The sequence below is a fragment of the Lonchura striata genome, chromosome 6 (genome assembly GCF_046129695.1).
Source record: "Lonchura striata isolate bLonStr1 chromosome 6, bLonStr1.mat, whole genome shotgun sequence".
In the NCBI taxonomy this organism is placed as follows: domain Eukaryota; kingdom Metazoa; phylum Chordata; class Aves; order Passeriformes; family Estrildidae; genus Lonchura; species Lonchura striata.
This window is the reverse complement of record NC_134608.1, coordinates 14435134-14458482: the sequence shown is the minus strand read 5'-3', so window position 1 is coordinate 14458482 and position 23349 is coordinate 14435134. Positions and strand designations below refer to the sequence as shown.

General features: G+C 37.8%; 1 protein-coding gene across 3 annotated transcripts in view; it reads left to right on the top strand.

Moving 5' to 3' along the window:
* Nucleotides 1-23349, top strand: part of LOC110481152 (protein TUNAR) — a 157932-nt gene that overhangs the window by 110919 nt on the left and 23664 nt on the right. For 2 of the 3 annotated variants that reach the window (XM_077783972.1, XM_077783971.1), the window contains exon 3: nt 18218-18512. The exons of the other annotated variant lie outside the window; for it this stretch is intronic. Coding sequence is in view for 1 of the 2 variants with exons in the window: in XM_077783971.1 (XP_077640097.1) it covers nt 18474-18512 (39 nt within the window). In the remaining variant the exon portion in view is untranslated. The remainder of the gene's footprint in view (nt 1-18217; nt 18513-23349) is intronic. 3 annotated transcript variants of the gene reach the window in all.

Sequence of the window (23349 nt, the reverse complement as noted above, 5' to 3'; positions counted from 1 at the left end):
ATTTCACTAAATTAAGAAATTATAATTTCTTTCTTTTCCTTTTTTTCCTCCCCTAACCTAAACCTAAAAAACCCTTTATAGTAATTTTTGGAGAGCATGGGAAATACCAGACTAGAAGAAAAAATATTTATTATTTATAATTTTCCTCCAGCATAGGCCAAGAGACTGCTAAAATGAAATTTTTTTTGTTGCCCTAATCCTTGTAACATGGCCTTTTGGTGGAAAACCATGCAACTTTACAGTTTTTAAAGCTACAAGACCCATTTCTGAGTAGAAAACAGATAATGGGGATATTGGAGAATACAGTCACCCCAGAACAATGGGCAAGGCATCTCTGTTGTGTGTTGAATTAAGCTATATGCATAAAATTGGCTCTAAAATTATTAGATTGATAGAGGGGATTTTTTTTAGGAGCTATTCCTTTTTTTTTTTTTTTTTGCTACAGGAAAAATAGCAATTTTTTTATATAGTAAATCCATATCAGCATTTTTAAGTTTTCTTTCTTCTATCTAATAGGTATTCTCTTATGATTTATTAAAAGGTATAGAACATGTATTCAGTTAAAACTGTAGAGAAATCAAGCTCTGTAACAATGAAATATTGTATGAAATGACAGAGAAATATTTATGCAGAATCTTGTGGAATTTTTATGTGCTTGCTGCATATAAATTAGCCCTACCTCTTCACCAGGGAGAGAACAGAATAAATAAGTTCTTTGGGAAGAAAATTTGAAGTTTTAAATAACTAGCTGATGGACAAAGCTGAAATAAAAAAAAAAAAAAAAAAGGATAACAAAATAAAAAGTGGAAAAATATCTATTTTCTTTGGTTTAGTTATGAATACCACTATTCTTTCTGATATTTATGCACTTGAAAGTGCAAGGTCTATTAAGAAATTGGCATATTGGAGGAAACATTTGATATGAGTGAGGATTCTCTCCTTGTTCTGGATTTCATCACAAAATATTTGTGAAATTCCACTAAGCAATAACTTATTAAGGAAAGTTTGCATAACAGTACAAATGAGAAAACAATTTGCTTCATTTTGTTCAGCTTGAAACAACTTAAATCAGAACTTTAACTCTTAATAATGATCCCCCATGCAATGGTGTCATACTTTATGAGAACTGTTTGGAAAAAGTTTGTACAGTAGATGTTTGGAAAGAGAAATACAATGTCAGAGATTAAATAAATTACAGGACTAAGTATTTGTTCTTAGTATGTGTTCATACCTTTTAAATTATTCCTCACTCTATAAAACAAAATATATTTTTGTGAAAATATTACTAGTTGGTTCTCTTCATCCTCATAAGTATGTGTATAATACATTAAATGACAAAACAAAACAACACAAAACAATATTAGAAGACCATTAAAGCTGTGAAGAGAAAAAAATAATCCCAAACTTGGATGTAGAAGATTATTGAAAGAATGTGTAAACATCCAGAGTATTACACTTCCTGATAACTGCTCAAAGACCATGCAATTTACAGTGTATTATATTAGAGTTGCAATTACAGGCTGATGTTTTCTATTAATTGGCACCTTCCTCGTAGATTATTGATCCTCTAAAATATGATTACTATCCCATGACCCCTCCAGTTGTCCCTTCCTCCCCATACCCCAACTTCACTTGCACATATTAGAAACTGTAATGTATTAAATATATGGAATTTCAAAACACGTGGACAAACATTTTTCCATTTCCTGTAACTTATCTGTGAAAATACTACCTCGTCTTCATTTTCTGCTGAGTTTCACATATATTTTTAAGATCATAAGAAGATCCTATGTAGAGGATAAGTAGTATATGCAAATGGCATTAAAACTGCTGCACCCATGGCTGTATTAAGATTGTATATGCAAGTATAATGCTGTCACTGACTGACTTTGAGGATTTTAATCTTCCATTTTAAGACCATTTGGTGGCAGCTGTTTGATATAATAAGTACTTCATATATCATTTGAAAAACTTAGCTGAGAATAATATGATTATCTAAAACTGACTGCAGAAAAAATATATGCAGTTAGAAGGAAATAAGCCTAAGCAGACAAGAAGAACTTTACAGGCTATGTCTTCATAGGAGATAATTTTTCTTCACAGAATATAAATATATTTTTCATCCAGTATTGGGTGTTATAATACAGAGGAAAACTCACAAAGTGAAGTGTGGGAATTATGCTTTTACAAAAGGTATAGCTTTTAAACCTACATCTTCTAGAACAAAGTCATCCAACATTTATGGAACTGCTTGAAGTTTCCAACAGGTGTGGAAACCTGTGGAAACAGCATGTGCCTTTATGAAAAAATCGGTTAAAAGTGATTTAGTGTGGCACTGCTTGTGCACCAAGACAGCCAAACCCCCTTCACTGACTAAACCTCACCCTGCTGAAGCTGCTGGAGCAGAGCCAGCTGAGACCCAGGGTCTCCCCACTGCCCAGGGGCTGCTCTTGGAGAGAAGCAGATAATGTTCAGCTGGGAAATTACTGGCAGATAATGTTCAGCTGCAAAATTACTGTGGGACAACAAGCCTGGATTATACTCTCTGGTGTCTTTGCTAAGTTTTTCCAAAACCTTCAACCATAATATTCACATAACCTTAGTCCTAATATTTCCCATGAATTTCAGGCTCACAATGGCATTACAAGCCAATTCAGGGATTCTCCTTACATTTTCAAGCAGCTGAAAGTATCTAGCCTTTGACCATTGTCCTTCTCTAACTACTTCAGCATTATGGTAAACAACTAAAAACACATTGTCCATTAGATCTGCTATTCTAAAATCAAAGAAACAAGTCTTCTTTCCATATGCTAAGAATTCCCAAACGGATTCTAACAAGATAGCTTATAAAAAAGTACTTTTCCAATATATGTAGGAAAAAATAAATAAAATAATAAGAAATTACCAATTGTGAAGTTAAATACTGAGTTTAGGAAAACACTGTGTTGGCGCAAAAAGTTAATTCTTCAACATAAAATGGCAATAGAAAAGCTTGAGCTTTTATTGAGCTTTGAAACGAGTTACTAAAATATTTCATGAAATTTAAGTGTTTAGGAGTATTTAGAATTCAAAACAACTCTTGTGTAAAAAGTTCATGTTACTGAAGACTGCCCAAGAACAGGAGCTTAAGATGGAGTGTGGAGAAAAATACATTACTCAATTGAAATTGTAGAAATTATTGTATGTAGTTAGGAGGCAATTTCCTGAGTTGGATTTTGTCCAAGGTTCTGCATTTGTCACCTGAAGCTTATGGGAAAGACCACAAGTAACCATGACCTTTGCTTTAATGCCTCAGGACAGCAGATTCAGAATAGCTGCTCCTGACAAAGTGCTGGTACAGGACAGATATAGGTAACAGTTTTATTTATTCCTTGCTTAAGTCCCTGATTTTGTTGTTCTTGGATAAATATAAGAGATATTAAAAAATAGAATAACTATAAATAAAGATCTGGTAGAGTAGACACAAGTAGTGTTGCTTTTTAGTGACAATTGTGAGTTTGCAGACCTAAAACCTCCTATTTTGTAATGTATATGGTACTAGCATTTCTGTAACTGAAATTTTGCTTCCTGACTTCATAAAATGGTGGGGCTCTTTAAAATTCAGTATGGCAAATGTGCAAAGCATTGTGCAGAACCCAGTGTTATCTGATTCCAAAGATGAGGATAAAAGTACAAACCAAAGACCAAACAACAGAATATTCTCTAGGAAAAAGAAAGACCAAAACAAATCAGTGGCTGTCAGTGAACTGAAAAGCAAAACCTTTCTTATGGATATAACTGTTTGAATTTAGACAGTGTTTTCCATCTATAGATTGCAAGGCACTTTATTAATGATAATGAAAACATCACAGTGTCTTTTTGTGGGGAATAAATGTTATGTCTGTTTTGCATATGGGTAATGATGATACTGACCCTCATCTTCTAATACTGCTCTTGATTTCTCCCTTCAAAAGCTGCAAGTTGAAATGAAATTGAGTTGTAATAATGGAAAAAATAACCAGGTTTCTGGACTGAAATCCTTTGAACCTTTCCAGATTATTATTTGTATGACTGTCACAGCAGTGTTCTTTCACTGTGAGATTGCTCATTGTGTCTAGTTAAGCCATGTTAATTAGAAATAGGACTACAGACTCATTGTGCTATTATAGTCCTCTTTACATGTTGCTCGATTGATATTTTATGGCTCTGTTGAGTTAATGAGTCACATGGGATGCAAATATTCTTTTTGTTCAAAGTTGAAAAATATCACTGCACATACTCTTTGAAGTGCTCTGGAGAAAGAACTGGTCACAGGTGCTCTATGATGCAAATATACGAATGACTGGGATGAATCTTCCGTATGTGATATTTTCTTTACAATCCCAAAAGTCTTCCTCATGCAATGCATGAATCAAGACATAAACTGATAAAAGAAATCTGTGGTTAATTTATTTTTCTTTTATGAACTTTATAATCTAGCATGCAGTGAGAATGGTTGTAATACCTTCATAATATTTAACCACTGTCTTTTCCTGAAGGAATGCAGTCAGAGAAAAAATTGAGGAGAAATAAAACAATGTCTTTCCCATCTGTTCAAGAGGTGCAAGAGTAAAAATCTTCTCTTACAGCTAAGCTTGGGAGCAAGTTGCATACATCTGATAAGCAAGTGAAGCTGGGTCAGAGACAAACATTCACTAGATGACCTCCTGAGGTTCCTTCCTACCTGAATTAACCTATAAGCTTATATTTGTAAAATATAATAGTCCCACACTTGATGCCATTACATCCATGGTTGTGATCCCTTTGGGATTCTAGTCGGACATCTGTTACACTCACTGAATGAGTAGCACCTGGTGGAAAGCAATTTATTAAAACTGAAGCAAGGAAAAAGACAAACTGGTGTGGTTTGGGGAGTCAAAAGAAGTTAAAGAGAGCTACCACTCTCAACTTTTCCATATTTTTGAGCTGGAAATGGCCATTCTGGTCAGATGAGACAGCATAACCATCCCTAAGATCATAGCTAATACATATCAGTACAGTGCAGAACTACATAGCTTAAAAAGCTCCACTGGCAGCTTGTTGGTGGTGACTTTAAATTTGAAAATGGCATTGAAAGGGTGAAGCAGTACTTTCTGAAATTGCTCCAGCTCAGATTTCAAGAACTTGACCCAGTGCTTGGTGAGAAAGTAGTTTGGTTCTAGGTATCCAAATCCCAGGCACCTCTATTGCATGTAACAAACACAGAGCAACTAAAATAATTGCCCTCAGTAAGAAATCTTAATAAAATCTTAGTGAAGAAAGGCTAAAACTGTTTAAAAATATGAACAATCTAACTTAAATAATTCTCACTTTCTTTTTCCCCTCCCAGTTTTTGCCAGGGGTTGGATCAGAAGAGAATCTGACCTAGACAGTTAATTCCACGACATGATCAAGTAGCAGTTTGGGGTATCTTCTGCCTTCTTACCTGAATGCAGGATCCCAAGCTGTTTGCTTCACACCTTTGTCGTTTTAACATGGGTTTCAATGCTCTCCTACATTTGCCCTCTCCACCTATACCTCTAACTCTCTTCCCAGATCATTTTTTCCCTGACATGTCTATTTTTCAGCCCTGACCTTAGCCTTTCCACCACTAGTTTTATCCTTGATTTGGCTTTCAATCATCCTCTTTCTGTTTTACCTCCATTTTGTAATTTATCTTTTGTTTTTAGGGTTCTGAGGGGTGATCAAGCAGTTTAGGACTATTTTTTTTCAAGAGCTAATGGATCTGGCTCACTTCACAATGGACCCTATAGAGTTCATGAAAGTCTGAGGAAAAAAATGGCATTATATCGATATATCCTGGCAGCTTATTACAGTATTTCCCCATTCATCACATGTGTGGTGTCTGAAAGGAAAGTGTTGTAACCTTCTCTTAAAGCAGCTGAAAGACCAGAATAATTTTCCTTTGATAAAGGGTTTCTGTTTCTGAACCATGAAGAAAATTCTGCCTCTTTCTCAAGCTTGGCACTTTCTCACATTTGGGCACTTACACTGAGCACAGGGCAATAAATAAAAAGCTGTTTGTCACTTTAGATTCATGTTGACACATGTGTTGGCATGATATGGGTATGTTTAAATAGAGGTTCTACTCTTTTACGGGAACACCAGATAGCCCAATGGCAGCATGTCCAGCTCGGCAGTATTAGAACTTATTTCAAATCTGGCATAAAAGAACTGTTTGAGCTTAATCAAAATTAAACACAGTTATCTAATTTCTTGCTGCTGCAGCTACGAGTAGAAGCGATCATAGATTTTTATTTTGAAATATGGCTGAACTTAAGGCACAACTGACTCTTGAGCCATAGACTCAGCTTCCTCAATCTCATGTACTGGGACTTGTTCTTTAAGCAAAAAAAAATTTATTCCAGACATGAATATGGATATGCACAGAGTGCACCAGGATTTATGTTTCTAGCTAGAAATAAAAGTAATGTTATTGTCAAAGACACCAATTTCCACCTCTGTTTATCTTTGTATTTCTTGTTTATTGTTTTTTCTCACAAGGTTCTGCACCCTGGACAGTGCTAACTTTTAGTAGCTAAGTTTTTTAGTATTTTCTTTTTGGTCTTGGGACTGTTTTACCATTTGATTATATTTCACCAAGGAAATCATGTAGGATATGCTGTTTAATGAAAACAACTTACCAAGATACAGAGAAAGAATTGCTTTGATGAGGATTCTCTGCACAAGATACAAAGAAAAAGAATATTTGGAGGTCTTTGGTGCCTGGGAGATGCATTTATTTCATAAAATTAATTTATCCCAAGGCTTTTTTTCATGCTGGAATAGTATGTAAGAAAATATAGATGACACAATACAGCATTATATTATGCTTGTTAGGATCTTGGCTCCTTTTGGAGCTTGTATACCCTTATTCAGTTCCTTCTGACCTTCCTAAAGCACTGAAGATGCTCAGAGTCCTTCCTGGGACAGTCAGGCTCTCTCAGGATGAGAGGGGAATGCCTATAAGTCCTCTGCAAGGGTAGTGTCACCTTCCTATGCAAAAACAACCCTTGGAACAAATTCAATTTTTTACAGTCAGTAGCTGAAATGCCACGTCTTATGGAAAACTATAGATCTTCCAGTGTTATTAATATCCTACCTTTGGGACATACACACATTGACCTCTATTCCCAAAATGTATCTTTGAGTGCTGCAAGTATTTTGTACAGAATATGAGACAAATATTTTTGCACAAAGATTATTGTATCTGATGGAAGAGGGATAACTCAGACATTCAAAATAATTTCCAGAGGCAGGTGTACTTTGTAGTGTCAAAACGTTGAAGCTCTTGATGCTTAACAAGATAGTGACAAATTTCATGGCCACTGACCTCTGTTTCTGGAAGAAGCTACTGATACCTTATATCTGTCTTTCTAATTTTTTTTTTTCTTCTATTGCCCAATGTTAAAATGCACCAGTCTTTAAAAGGTTCATTCAACATCAGACCTCTTCAATGATTTCTCCGGCTGGTAACCCAAAATAGGAACCCTGGGCATGCTAAAAATACACAATGCATTGCCAGCTTATTTAGAAGTCAAATGTGAGTTGAAAAGAGGAGGTGCATTGAGATTTCTGCCATATAACAGCAGAGATTTTATTGCAGTGGCAGTGCTGGAGTAGCCCCTGATCTGTAGTTTCAGGCCAGTGGCTGTCGGTGTGCACAAAGCACTGCATGCTGCACCAGTGGCAGCTTCTCTGGGGGTGGAAGTGCAGTTTGCTTGCATGTGCTGTGTTAGATGATGCAATTGCTGCTTTGCTGCCTTTCCATCTCAGGGGTGCTGCATGTGCTGCTCTGGAAAGCAGCCCTGTGCCAGAGGGAAGGGTCAGACGCCCAACCAAATTGCAAAGCTGACAAGGAAGAGGTGAAATTTTCTTAGGGACCCAGTAGGGTCTGAATGGAGTTAATACAATTCAAGATGTCACTGAAAGTTGCTGGACTGGGCTGTGGCTGGGATTTTTAATTCAATGCTCAAAAAACTGTGTTCTCACTTTCCTATCTGTGGCTATTCCAGAATCAGTGGGGTTACTGTGCATCTAGAAAGAGTATTTGCCTTCCACCTGGGTATCAGTTATAGAAAGAGAGTAGTCAGCATATCTAATGCTTAGGCACATAAGAGCAAATGCTTCCCCTACAGGATCAGCCCCCAAAGCTCCCTCAAATGGAAGACAGTTTTCCACGAACATGTAAGCCTAGAATATTCAGATTGCAGCAAAATGCAGAATTGTGACTATGGAAAAGAAAGGAATACACAAACTAAGTGCTACAGCATTTTGAGGCAAAGCCCTGAGCTATCAGTAATTTGTTCTGTGCCAAGGATGTGGTATTTGCTGTATCTGGCATGTGCAGTTCCTCAGAGATTAAATATGAAACATGGGTCTGTTTCTTTTCCCCCCATATTTTCAGTGTATAAAACACTTTGATTCCAACACCTCTAACAACAAGGTGCAATGGAAACAGGAAATAATTGGTTTTTTTCAAAATATGATGTTTTCACTGATTGGAAAGGGCTAGATCAAGCTCTGCTAACAGGAAAAATGACCCAAAATATAGCTGGGTTAATAACTAGAAAGCTTTAAAGTCAAGAACGCTGTGTTCTGCAAGATTTGGTGGCACTGCAGGTGGGTAGTACATCTGGAAAGTATGAAAGGTGACAGCTGGACAGTAAATTCATGCAGCTGAGGAGTTTCTTTGTTTTCTGCTTGAATAGCATTTGGCTCAGTGGCATTTTGGTCTGTGACTGGGCTCATCATACAAATAAATGGACTGTTTTCTTTTTGGCCCTGAAGGGAACAGGCATGTGTTTATGCTGCATATATTATCTGAGCAGATTCAGACCCAGCATCACACTGTCACATCCAGGACAACTTCAGGTCAGAGCAGGGTTTCAACCAGCTCCTTCCAAGTAGTTTTTGGTGATTTTGTGATCTAGCTGTGTTTTGATGCCCAGGGACAAAGGAGCCAGCTGGCAAAGGTCCTCATCCACAACCTCTCAGTCTATTTTAATGGGCTTCAGGGAGATTTGAATTAAGGTTTTTAGGCTGAAGTTCCCATCACTTGATGCCAGTAATTAGGTCAGTTACTCCAAAGTGTTCAGTACTTATGATTCTTGTTCTTCATGTTCATATTTTCCAGAGAGCCCAAAGACCTGTTACGTTTAAGCTCCTGGAGGACCAGTCACAAATGTGCTGTTTTCATCTCAGGGATGCAGCACTCTTAATTATTCATCCTCCACATATGCTCCAGAAAATATTGATAATGAGAAAATGTTCTGTGGTACTGATAAATACAGCTTTCACAATAGATCTGATACATTTCTCAGGAGAGCAGAAACAATTAGAGAAGTTATGCATACTGAATTTTCTTTCCTCTTTCCTACCTGTTTGCTGTTAGTAAATAGAAAGCTACCAATTTTCTTTGCACTCTGGCATTCATGAGATTAATAGAGTAAATGCACATGCTGTTTTACTTTGCCAGAGTCTGGCTTATACAACAGATTTTTACTCTGTAAGACAGATTTTGCTGTATTTGTGCTTTTTTCAACTCCCCCTGAGGAGTATTAACTCAAAGCAATCACAAGACACCCATCCTTGCCTGCTGCTTCTTGAACTGCTGTATCCTCTTCTTTGCTTCTTGCTTTTCTATTTGAAGCTTTTTTTATTATTATTTTCTTGATGAGGGAACAGTAGGAACCAAAAACATAAAGGGTGTCTCCTTTCCTAAAATAACAACTATTTGATGTAAGAAAACAAACCCATAGAACACTTCTGTTCAGATAGGGTTTGCTTTCAACAACTGTGTTCTTTCTACTCAGATGAAGCTAGGTCGAGGGCTCTGCGAAGTACAGTACTAGAAAAGGAAGACGTGCACACGCCTGGAAAAGGCTGAGCTGCTTGTGAAGCCAGAGACACTGCATGTTTATGACTTGGTTTTCTAAGCAATCTCCAGAGCTTGAACGGATTACAGTGATATTTTAACGAGGCTGCTGGCATCCATCACTAGCTTTCACTTACTGAGAAAGCTAAAAGATGGAAGAATGTAATTATTTCCTCATAAGCTAAGTGCTAGTGGCTGATTGTCACGAGAACTTTGATGCTTTAAACTTCTTCATTTTCTGAAGGCAAGCAGGTAAGTCTCACAGGCTTCTCTTCCCGTGCTCGTTTTGCTGGGGGAGCAGGGGCTTGCAGGGGACCGCTGTTGAAGGGAAACACGTTTGATATGAAGGCGAGCTGCTTGTCTCTGGATTTTAAACAAGCACTATAGCACCTTGTCATTTTCTGTCTGTCGGGTTACAAAGCCATTACCTAACAATAGCTATTATTTATTTCCATAGCCAAGATATGACTCTCACTCCAAATTAATCCCTAACTTTTGTACATTTAATATTATTGGAAGAGAATGTGTATATCAACCATCTGTGCATACTGAAATATCCATTTATAAATATCTTTCAGTTGTCCTATAATTACTTCTAGATTGATTACTGTGGTTAAAATATTTTTTTAATATGAAAAATGAAATAACATGTATAAGATTGTACTTTCTAAAGATTATTTTTGTTGAACAGTTTTTCCCTGAAAACAGGATTTACTGATCTGAGATCTTTGGGCAGCTTACTTTTCAGATGAGGTTTGCGTTATTGTAGAAATACTGTGGTAAACAAGGGGTTTCCTTTCTTGCAAGTGGGAATGTAACAGCATCAAAAATAGATATTTCTTTCCCATTCACCCTTGAAAGAACACTTATTCTCTTTGAGTAATGGCATTGCTGTGCCTCTAGAGGTGAGGCTTCCTATCTGAAGACTTTTAACATAAAAGCCCTTATTACCATTTACGGAAAGAAAAAAGACCCTTTGGCCATAAATAGGTCTTGTCTTAATTAAGTTTTTTTGGTCCTCTGAGAACATTTGCTACCTTATGTATTATTAGTATTGAAGGGCAAAAATTTTACATGATTCTCAAAGATTTTTATTTATAAGAATGACTATCAGAGAAGGAAGAATTTTGAGTTAAAAATAAATATTTATACTTCTTGTTTACAGAAAGAATTAATTTAAGCTACATTTCCAATCTGGATATGATAATTGAAACAAATCCTGCTGGCAGACACAATTATAAATAAACTTCTAAGAATAATTAGAAGTGTAATTAAGAGAAGACTGAATTATTATCACTTTCTCCTCTGTATAATAATTCTGCATAAAAACATGAGAAATGGCTCTCATTAAAATCTCACAGCTGAGATATCCACAGAAGGGAGTGAGACATTAAAACAAAGCATTCAAGATGTGCAAATACTGTGATTAATTAATTAAACAGACACTAGCTCCAAGGAAAAGCCTGAAAGCAATTGGAATATTTAAGAAACAGATATATCATAAAGAGTTAACATGTTCTGGTTGGTTTTGATTTGTCTTGTTTTGCTTGGTTTTGTTTCATTTTTTTGTTTTTGTTTTTAAGAGGAGGTAGCTCAGAGTACCTTGTGGATCTATATTTGTGTATTTTGCTGGTATAATTTAACTCTGTGGATTCCTTCTGAATACCAGGACTTTATTCATCAGTAAAGGTTTAAAAATACCTATCAATGGAGTGACTATTTAGGAAGGACTTAAAAGAGCATTGCTGATGGAGATTTTCCCCCCAACAGCTAAGGGGTATTCTCTGTTAAACTGAAGAGACTTTCTGAGCTGTTGCAAGTGATTTTCACCAGAAGGATGCTTACAAAGACACCTCTGCTAGTGGTGAAAAGAAAACCAAACCAGCTGCTGAGTCTTATGTGAAGCAAAGAATGAGAGGCGTTTGAGAGGTTTTACCAGTCAGAATACTGGTATTCTGGAGATCAGCTGTTTCCAGAATAGAAATGCCAGCAGATGCTTAAATCTGGCTTCTGTCACATTCCTCAAGGTGTGTTTATTCAAATGCTGTGCCGTATCATGACAACACCCATACTGTATACTTTGGAGTATTGAATAATGTTTAGGACTACTTTGGCTGCTATGCAACATTAATTCTAACAGCATCCTGTGTAGTAATTGAGAGGTTTAGGTGTGAATCAGATAAATATTCAGGTTATGTTACTTTTCTTAATACTTAAGAAAAGTAAGAAGAAGTTAATCCATGAAAGAAAACCCCTACCTCTTTTGCTAAAGGGAAAAAAAAAAACAAAACCAAACAACAAATAAAAAGAAGAAAGGGGAAAAAAATAAAAGGAAAAAAAAGAGGAGAGAAAGAAAGAAATTTTTGTTCTATGGTATTAAATAGTAATGTCATGTAATACACACCCAAAAGCTTAACAGAACTGTAGTAAGACTAATTTAGCCCATGTTTGTCTAATCTTTCATTAGCATGCTATTATTTTTTTTGCCCAGTGGGTATATTGCCTGTTGAGAAATAATGTGAATATTTATTAAGCAGTAATAACTGTTGCTGCTTGAGAGCTTTTTTTGCCACGTGTGAACATGCTTATCTAGAGAAGAATTTCAGGCAGATGATCACCCTTGGGATTCATGAATTCATGTGTTGCATGTCCTATCTTACAGCACAGCTCTACAGCAAGATTACTGCTTTTCTAATGAGATTCCACTTTGAGCACAAGCACTGCCAACACATCATCACCTCTCAGAACACAGTACTTGTCTTCTGAGTGGTTCAGTGTAAGCACAGAACTTGCTCATTTCAGCAGCTCTAGAGGGGCAAGGCTGCCTCTATTTGGTGCAACAGGCTAAGCAGTTTCTGCCTGAGACTGGAGTAGTCTCCTAAGAACTCAGCTCAGTCATCTTCCCTTAGAAATCAAGGAGCGTCTTTCTCCCTGTTTCAGAGGATTAGGATAAAACTCTCTATTTTGACATCTAGTTTATGTTCAATATCAATGATTTTCCCCAAAAAATACAACTGCCATAGCATAATGCATGTACAAAATGGAAGTATGGCTCAAGATATCCGTTTTTAAATGGGTTGAAATCACTCATATTTCATTTGTATGCTAAGAAGTTAATTTCAAAACAGATTTTCTTTTTCTAAAGAAACAAAGATGCTTAGTGTATATATTTTCTGCAATGAAAATGGCTGTGCTCATAGCCAGGTAGTCACAATTTTTGTGCATACATTTTTGATCCAGCAGTATTGAAATGTTATTTTTAGACCTAGGGTGATATAAGTAGGCAGTGCTATATTACTGGTACATAACAAATTTAAACTGAAGCTAACTCTGCAATGAACAAAAATTAGTACAGCAATCGATTATACTCGCTCCACTGATGTGAATTAAGGGTGATTTCATTGAAATCAGTGAATGTAAGAGGTTTACTTTTCCTTAAATGAAATACAAGTCAGACCCACTAATATTTATTTCAGACTAGCTTATGAAAGTATGAACAAACCCAACAATTATCAAACACAAGCTGTAACCTTTTATCATTCTTTAGTCGGCAGATAAGTTGGCAGATGAGTCATAGTAAAGTATCATTTATTTAAAAAGAAAGAGAATAACAAATCATAGAGGCTTTTCATTTTACTGGCTTTATTTACTATTTATTTACCACATACTATTTTCTTAGTCTTGTAAGTTTTTGACAACTATGGTATCCTAGTCTGATTTGCATTGATGGAAAACAGAAAAGAAAGAGACCACTTGCCATATAGAAAATAATTATTACACTAATAATATATTTAAAATATGCTAAAAATAGGGTTTAGGAATGCTAAATATTCTGCAGATAGATGGTACTATGTGTACATCCTCTGTATGCTTTGGATATTTTTTTAATAAAAGTCTATTTCTTATGATTAGATTTTTCAATTAATGACCTGGAAATATACTCACTGAAGCTCAGACTCTCTTGCATGTATTATGGCATTTAAACTAAAAAGGCAAGAAATCAATTTAGTTGTTTGTGCTGTAATTGACCGAATAACAAATGTGACACAGGATATTGAAAGGTCAAAATGAGAAACATGCCCAGAACATTTATTTGCAAATAATTTTCACCAGTTTTTAATCAAAATTTAGTTAATAATTGAATTATACATTTTATTTCATATGTGAAATAATTTTTGTTATCTGGGCACATCTTTGCAGTTCTGTTAAAATTACTGTATCTATTACACACAATACTGCATTTAAAAATCTAATTCACTTCTCAAATCACAGATTCTGGAAAGGTGTGGCGTGGAAGGAATAAAATGGTGGTCTTCCTAGTAATAAGCTACGATTGTGATGAAGGCTAATGTTTTGGCAAGCAGCTGTTTCATCTGCTTTCAGTGTCTGGACCATCCCATGTCAGGCAGCTGGGGCAGCTGGGGAGGCTTCCCGTGTCACTCGGTGCCCTGCACCTGCTGCTGCCAGGCACTGCAGAAGCAGCCTGAGCACACAGAGAGCAAGGCTGGTGCACCTCTGCTTCCAGCTCTCTGGTCTCCCCTGCTCCTGGCTTGCAGGGAGAATTCCCAAGAGATTTTTCTGCTTCAAATGTTTAAATGTCTGTCGGTCTGTGACCCCATCTCCCGAATGGCCAGGGGCCTCTGCTGTGATTCAGGGTAGAGGAGAGTAATTGCCCAGCACAGTAAGGAGCCCATCCACCCTGTGCCCTCTGTGCCTGCAGCACAGGCTCCAGAGAAAGGCACTGTTTCCCTGGCCTCAGCCACCACTTCGTGCTTGCTGCAGCACTCACTTGCCTTTTTCTAATGCCATCTCTCCACTTGGCCCTTACCTACACTCTGGACTAGAACATATTGACAGAAGTGTCTTTTTTCTTCCCATTTGTCTCCCTGGGGACTTTCTCTCACTATTAGGTCCTGGCAATAGAGTCTAAGATCAGAAATGGGATTCTGCCCAAGCCGGTGCCATGGCTTGTTTCACGTCCCAGTCACTTTGGTGCCCAGGTCCCGCAGTGGGGATCCTGACTGGATCAAGGGCTGTACCGTGGAGAGTGCTGCCAGGTTTTATGGGACACCAGCTGTACCATTCCCTCGGGGCATGGCGGCTGACTTGGTCCTACCTTAGGCTCACAGGACATCTATTTTCTCACAGAGGATAATGCTACTATTGAAAGGATATAAAGGTGAGAAAAGACACATAAAAAATGGAATAGGCGTAGAACATATGCATTAGTCATCCTTTTAAATGAATAATAAAAAGCATTTTTATGAGATTAAATTCAAGTCTTGTGTAAGTGAAAGAGGGATACTGTATTTGCTTTCTGTAAGATACTGAATTTTATCTAAGCAGCCTTGCATTCTCTAAAAAAACAACACTAAAAAGTTGCACAAATGTTGACATCTCCAAACCTACCTCTCTTAAATTTTTTTAATAATCTGATAGCTCCTTCTTACACACTAGTTTGCTTCATTTTGAAACTACCTGTTGTTTAGCTTTATTTCTATGGTTGTTTTGTTTTATTGTTTTGCCCTTCAAACTGCCCTTCCCTAAAACTTGTAATGATATTTTTTCCACTACAAAGAACTTCAACACTGTTTGGCATTCTGCCTTGTAAAAATAAAGTACAAAACAAAGCACATTAAAATATTAATAGTTTGTTGTCACATTTTTTAAATATTGTACTGTTGGGGATAAAAACAGGCACCAGCATGAATGTAAAGGAGTAATGGTGGAAAGATAAAACAACAACAACTTATCATGCTGAAATAAATCTTTCTTTACTATGGGTTTGGTGAAATCCATTCATATAGACTTAATAATTTCTTTGAAAGAATTTGTGAAATCTCTCCACCTCTCTTTGTTCCCTTAGTCTAAATGTTCCAGTATTTCTCTGGATGTTGTACTTGGGGGATAAAGAATTCCCAGTATATACTCATATCAATAAACATATTGGATGAACTGAATATATTCTGTAATCTGCTTCATACAGCAGTTCTGCTAACAGGATCTCATGGTTTCCTGAGCTTGAAGATATGTGAAGCATCTGGCTTTGCTAAGAAAATGAGGCTAAACTGTAGATCTTTATAAAGCATGAAAGCAGTGTGGTGCAGCTCAAGTACTGCCAGGAAAGTAACTCTCTTCCTTAAGATAATCTGTCCCTCTTCACAAAGACCTGGTGTTTGCCACTTAGATAGGGCTTACTAGATATAGGTTGGAGTTTTTCAAGGGGAGAATTCGGTAATTCTACTCTGTGACTGCAAGCTAAGGCAGTTCTCAGGGCCTTGCCCTTTAACTTATCCTAGCTCTATAACAAAATTAAGAGCTGATCTAGCTCAGATCTTTGACAGTAATCATGCGTGAGCAGTTTGGCCAAGAGCTAGTGTTGTACTTACTGCCAGGTCACAGGGAGAGAAATCCTGAGGTCTTTTCATTCCTTACATCTTACCTGTGCAACAGAAAGACAGCTTAGTCAGTGCTGAACAAATGCCATGATCTGACTAAGGGTTTATACACCACAAGGGAAATGTCCTCTTTCAGACACTGTGGTGTTTTGGGGCATTCTTTCAGATAAATAGCTACAGAAGACAGTGGAAACACTGCCACAAATTGGAGGGGTCAGGCCCTGCTCAGGGTCTATCCCCTTGGCATCAACCTTGCAGAAATCCTCTGTGTTGCTCCTACTGGGCCATCAGTAAAGGCACTCTAGGAGAAACCCCTTTGAGCCAGCTCCAGTTATTCAGTTATCCCATCTCTTTTGTGGATCAAAACTAAATTACCTCTTTGCTGCTTTGCTCTTCCCTGGAACTTAAATGTATCAGTTAAAGCAATTATAAGGTTTTGTCAGAGGCATCCCTTTTGTATCAAAACCAGTGTCAAAGATGCCAAGGCAATTCCTCAGCATAGTGGTTGTGGTTTAGAGTGCACCCTTCCAACCAGACAAGTGTCTGCTCTGCCTGAAGTTCAACATGATAAAGAGGTCAGGAATAAGCAATAGTTGCTGTTACTGCAGGGACTGAGCTTAAGTGGGCACATGTTCAACTAGAAACTCACATAAGATTGGAGAAAGTGGCATGAAGCTGCGTCAGAGGAGGTTTAGATTGGATATTAGGAAGTTCCTCACCCAGAGGGTGGTTGGGCACTGGAACAGGATCCCCAGAAGAGTGGTGACAGCATCAGCCTGATAGAGTTCAAGAAGCATTTGGACAAGGTTCTCAGGCACATGGTGGGGTTCCTGAGGATGTCCCGTTCAGGGCCAGGAGCTGAACTTTGATGATCCCTTTGGGTCCCTTCCCATTCAGGATATTCTATGTTTCTGTGATAACCACGGGACTTTCTTGTCACTTTAGCATCTTGCAGATGACCAGTGCTTTCAGAGGGCGGCTCACCGCCCCGGCTCACCTGCCGGGCCGGTTTCTCGTGGCCGCAGCCCGCGGCCCGGGCAGCGCAGGCCGGGCCGGCTCCTCCCTGCTGAGGGCTCCTGTTTGCCAGGTTCCCTGCAGGGCAGCTAAGGACAGCCGGGTACGGTGACTGATTCCGGGAGCAGCAGAGGAGAGGAGAGGCGGGGGAGAGCATCCCCTCTCTGCTGCTGCTGCTGCTGGAGCTGTGCTGGAGCCGGAGCCGTCGATGTGGCTCCCCAGAGTTAGTTGCTCAGCAACCAGAATCAATTAATATGCTTTGCAGAAAGTGCAGGGAAAGCCCGAGCTGCTGTCGGCGAGCAGGCAGGAGGCTGACTCAGGATCCCACTCCTGCCTGACACCCATTTGGTCCCACCCCATCTTCTCCAAACACTGATAACCACCGTTCTTTTTCCCTCTTCGCTTCCCCACGGTACTTAATGCGTGTGTCCCCAAATTCTTCAGGCAAAGTACCTCGTTGCTCAAGAAGCCTTCTGCTTCAAGGCTTTTGCTTTTAGATCTGATTTGTACTTTTTGGTTATTTGTCAGATTTTATTCAACACTTTTCTAGAAATTCTAATATTCATGTTCTTTGGGAAGGGGAAGGGATAGCTGCTTTTTGTCAGATGGTTTTAAAGACGCCTCAGGATGAAAAGGGTTGTTTGGTAGCGCACAGTTGAGCAGCAGCAATGAAAATTCATCATGTGTAAATTGGGAAAGTTTTTGCCTCTTCCTTGGTTGCAAATGATCAGCACTGCATATATGAGACCTAAGAGGTAGTACTGATTGTTGTGAAACACCTAGATAACAATAGAACAAATGCAGGGGTGTTGTGGGATTTTTATATCTTCTCCTTTTCAGTGTAGTAATTTCAGGGCTTTGGTAAGGTATTATTTTCTTTCTTTCTTTCTTTCCTTTATTTTCTTTGGAGTCCCTCTGATGACACCACACGTCTGGGAATGAAGAACTTCTTAGAGCTGATTGGAAATGGCATTGCGGAGCTGAAACTTAACTGGAGGAAATATATTTCCTGAAGAAGAAAATATAATGCACTGTAAGGATCTGTCTTCTGGTGAAAAATTCAAGCCTAGAGAAAACTTGTCTGCTTTGTTAGGAAGAATGGGTTGGACAATTTTCTTCAATTCCAAAGGATATCTGAATGCCATGCTGAGCTTAATCTCTGCAGCATGCTCTGTGCTTCTCATCTCTTCCTGATGCACTGCATGGTAAGGCCTTTTTCCTTCCTTTTAATAATAACTATCTTTCTGATGTGGTGATAGATATGACAAAATAGCAATAGTAAATGAAAATTGCAAAGATGTACAAACGTAACAAAAGAATGTTCGCTTGCATGCTTCTTTTCAGGAGCAAGTGTCCTGATTACTGCAGCAGCTTTGTAAGATCATTTCTGTCTTTCTCCCTTGCTTTGTGACTGTGTGTGTGTGCGTGTGTGTGTTTGTGCACACCTGTGCTGTCATTTGCACTTGAACTGGAACATCTGCAGCTGCACTGTACATATTTCCATGCTAAAGAGGATGTTTAGGAATTTGTTTTGACATTTCTCTCTCTTTTTCCCTTCCTCCCTCCATTCCCCTCCTCCTGCCTCTTCCTTCTCTTGCTCTGTTTCTCTGGGGTCGTGGTTCTATACCTTCTCTGCACCTCAGTTGTGCACTGACCACTAGAAGGCAAAAATGGGAGGTGAAACAAATCCCATATCAATGCAAGAATGAGTAATTTTATTTTAGTAAATGAAAGCTACAGAAAGGTTTTGAATGTCTGAAATACTGTCAGGTACAAAAGATTTATTCTATTTTGTTTCCATGGGAAACAACAACCAAGTGCAGACTTGGATGCTGTGTTTTAGAAATAGTGGGAGAGAGATCCTCTTACACAAGTCAGAAAGCTGAAAATGTGAATTATCACCTAGGTCATAAAATAATCAAATCCACTATTGGATGTTTTCACATCAAGTAACTTTTCCTGTGTGTTAGAGAAGTGTTGAGAATTATTATAAATACTTTCAGTGGGCATTGTAAGATATTTTTTCTTAATACCTGTAATGTGTTTTTTTCCTGGATGAAGGGTGCTAGGGGAGTGCAAGGACTACCTGACTTACAAATGCTTAGGGTCATTGTCAAGAAATTGCCTAGCAGATCAGGAATTGCACAATTAATAAACTGAGATACAAGAGCAGATTGCTTTTCCAGGAAGACTGGTTTATTTGGGTCTCTGTTTCAGAAATAAGGGTAGAACTAAAAGGTGGATCATGGCGATGTGAAACATTTGTATTTTCTTACGCATCCTGGTTGATCACTGAGTTTGGAAAGTTGAGTGGTTCTTGAGTAAACTGTGGTAAGGGTCTGCCTCCACTCTGAGGGCAACCCCTTGGAAATATGGCCACTTTTGATGGAGCTGGAAACGGATCAGGAGCGGGTTTGTGTGGAAGCTATCATGGACTGTGCAGCTGGGTATGGAGATGACAGGTTCCTGGCAGCAGGTTTTCAGGACAGGAAGGATAAATAAAGCCAAATCACAAAAGCCAGGCCACAGCAGGACTGAAGAACAAGAATCAGAACTTAAATACCATTCAAAAGATGTAATTTTGTGGTAGCTCCCAATAAATCTCCTACTTGTATGATGGAGGACTCCATAAGGAAGTTTTTAAAGAGAGAATGGTAATGCAACTTCTTCAAATCACTGCAGCGGGAGGAAGCACAGATGAAAAAACACACTGTAGTGTGACAATATTTCAACAGGCTTCAAAGGAATCAGACTTGATTTTAGAAGTAAAGGTTCAAAACACATACACTTGTGCATTGAAGCAGAATTTTTGTGTATTTCACTATCTAAAATGTGTGACTAGTGTAGGAACAAATAAAGCAAAACTAAGGAAGAATAACACAACCCATAAATGTCATCTTCACTGTCAGAAAGAATCTCTTACTTGCAGAATTCATCCCCTCAACTCTCTGTGTGAACAAGGACTGCATCCTAAATTCAAGTTGCCCATTGCAACCTCTCCTCACATCAGCAATTCAATCAGTGGAACAACTTGCATGAATATTATTGTTTAACCCCAGCTGGAAGCTAAACACTCCAGGACTTCTTGCTCACTCCCCCCTGGTGGGATAGGAGAGAGAACTAGAAAAGGAAAAGTGAGAAAACTCATGGGTGAGACAAAGACTCTTTAGTAGGTAAAGCAAAACACACTCAAGCAAAGCAAAACAAAGAATTCATTCACCACTTCCCATGGGCAGGCAGGTGTTCAGTCACCTCTGGGAGAGCCAGGCTCCATTGTGGGTAATGGTTACTTGGGAAGACAAATGGCATAATTTTGAACATTCCTTCTCCCCTTTTCCTTTGTCTTTCCCCTGTTTAATATGCTGTTTTATGTGTTTTATATGACACCATATAGTACAGAGTGTCTCTTGGGTCAGCTGGGGTCAGCTGTGTTCCCTTCCAATTCCTTGTGCAGCCCCAGCCCAATCTCTGGTGGGGTGGGATGAGAGGCAGCAAAGGCCTTTTCACTGTGGAAGCTCTGCTCAACAAGAGCTAAAACATCTCTAAAACATAGCTAAAACATAGCCTCATACCAATTACTAGAATGAAAACTAACTCCCCTCCAGCTAAACCCAGCATATTCTCTATTCCTTTTTCTACACCATTTACATCATGTTCAGGTACCACACAATCCAATACATCCTCATTAACCAGCCCTCCTTCCTATCTTTATATATAATATGCAGCTATCACTCCCTAAGTCTGTGGAACCCCCTTGTAAAACATCCAGAAATGTCCACAAAATCTATATTGAGTTCATTTAGCCCATGACTTTGGGCTCCATCTCTTACGGTGGTCACTCACAATGGGAGAAGTCAACACTGGCACAGAGAGTAAGAACTACTCATGTGGATAAATTCTAAAAGGTTTTGTAAGACCAGGCTCTTTGATTGTCATGGCAACAGAGTTATAAGGCTTCAGGCAAAATTTGGATTTCCCTTCTAAACAAATTAATTTTTCTTTTTACCTATGCAAATCTTTTGCCTTGTAATTAGAGCAAGAAAAATAGGTTAATTACATTCTTAAAGATCATGCAACTGTACAGATAGATTGTTAGATAAAAATTATCAGAGTATGCAAAAATTTACCTTTATTAGTGGCCTCCAAAATGAAACAAGGTGTATTCTTATTGGAAACATTCATTGCCTTATTATTTTTCTGACAATATTAACATTGCTACTGGGTATTGTCAGTTTTTCTAGGTACCCATCCTAGGTTCATTTGAAACATCAATGATATTACAAAATACTCTCCATTATAAGGTTCAAGGATACTTACCCAGCTTTTTACTACATTAAATATGTTCTTTTTTTGTTGTTAATACATGATGTTTAGCTCTTTAGTTGATCCAGGAACATTTATCTTTACAGTATAGAAACCAAATATGAAATCATAATTATAGTAAACTTGCTACAGAATATAGGTAGGAAGGATAAAATCATCTTGGTTTTATTTCTCTGTGTAATTTTGCATGCTTATAAATGTCTATATTATTAGGATATGTATTACATAACAAGCAATATTTAATTAATTGTCATTTATAAAGAACAGTTCCTTTTTGCATAGGATTTTTATTCCACAAGATTATGGTAGAAAAATAAATATTAAAAAACAAGCATAGCAACTTAATATGCATCCAATACACGAATGCAGTAATAGGTTTATTTATTTATTTTATACCTGTAATATACATCATGAGAATAGTGGATTCTTTTCTAAAGAGTGTGTATTTTGAGAGGGGAGGGTTTACATGATATTCTTTAACATACATTACTGCTCATGATTTGCTGTGACTTAAGACATTTTAGTGACATTTTAAATAATTTTAAAACTTGCACAGCAGCTGCATTTGGCTTTCTCTGTCAATTCTAAAGCAAGTAAAATTAGTAATTTCCTTTTCTTTTAAGATGCTTAAAGGTTTGATGCTGAGAACACCTGTATTTTGTTTCAGTCTACTGGACTATTTCCTTAGATAAGCAGTATGAGTTAAAGCTTGAACCATCTGCATTGTCAGGGAAGTTATACTGAGCAGTGGAAATATTTTCCACACCTGCAGCAATTATTTTCAGTCAAGAAAAATGTGGCACATAAGCAGTCCCTCTATTCCTGAAAGCCTTTATTCCAGATCCAGCAGAAACCTGATTTTCGAAAGGCCTGCAAAAAAAACCCAAAACAAATCCAAAATGAAACTTGAAGTTTGGTCATTTAAGTGTAAATGTCTACAGAAAGAATGTTTCTTGGTTAAGTAATTTCTATAGATCAGCATCTGTGTTTTACATAAACCAAGAAAAAAAATTGAAATTTTTACAAAATGAGAAGTTCCAAAAATCAATATGTTTGAAAATGCTGATGTCAAAATGACACAAGATTTCATTCTGACATTTCTAATCAGACTCCCATTTGTTACAAGAAATTGTACTGAATCTGATTATCTGCTTTTCGCAGTGAAATTTTGCAATAGCTTTTTTTGTTGTTTTAACAGGAAAGTGTTTTGTTGTGAATTTTTTTCACTAGATCTCTTATAGCTGTCCCAATTACTCTCTCTCACAAGTTATTCCTTTTACTAGAAGCTTTCTGAAGGGTCATCTTTAGCACTACATAGTGCCTAGCCCCATATTATTGACACTGAGCAGCAGTTCTCACCAGGCCTATGGTAGAACATAATCTCTGATGGTGATTCCCTCCTTTAATTCTTCTTGTGTCTTCAACAAAAGCAGGCCTCTATTTTCCTGAGTTTTGCAGATACCAGAAGTAGTGCTTTTTACTACAAAAGCCTTCAAGAGGCCTTCAAAAGGCATGCAGGAAAGAGTAGAATTAATCTAGTATAAATGTCCTTATTAAATAGATAAGGAAGGGAGCAACAAAGAAACTGCCCAAAGCTATACTGGCAAGGGAAGAGTTCGGAATTGAACCCAAATGTCCTTATTTTCAACTCATCACTGTCCCTGCAAGGTTGGTCTTCATTTTGTTCATTTCTTTGCTTAATGGCTTATATTTGGACTT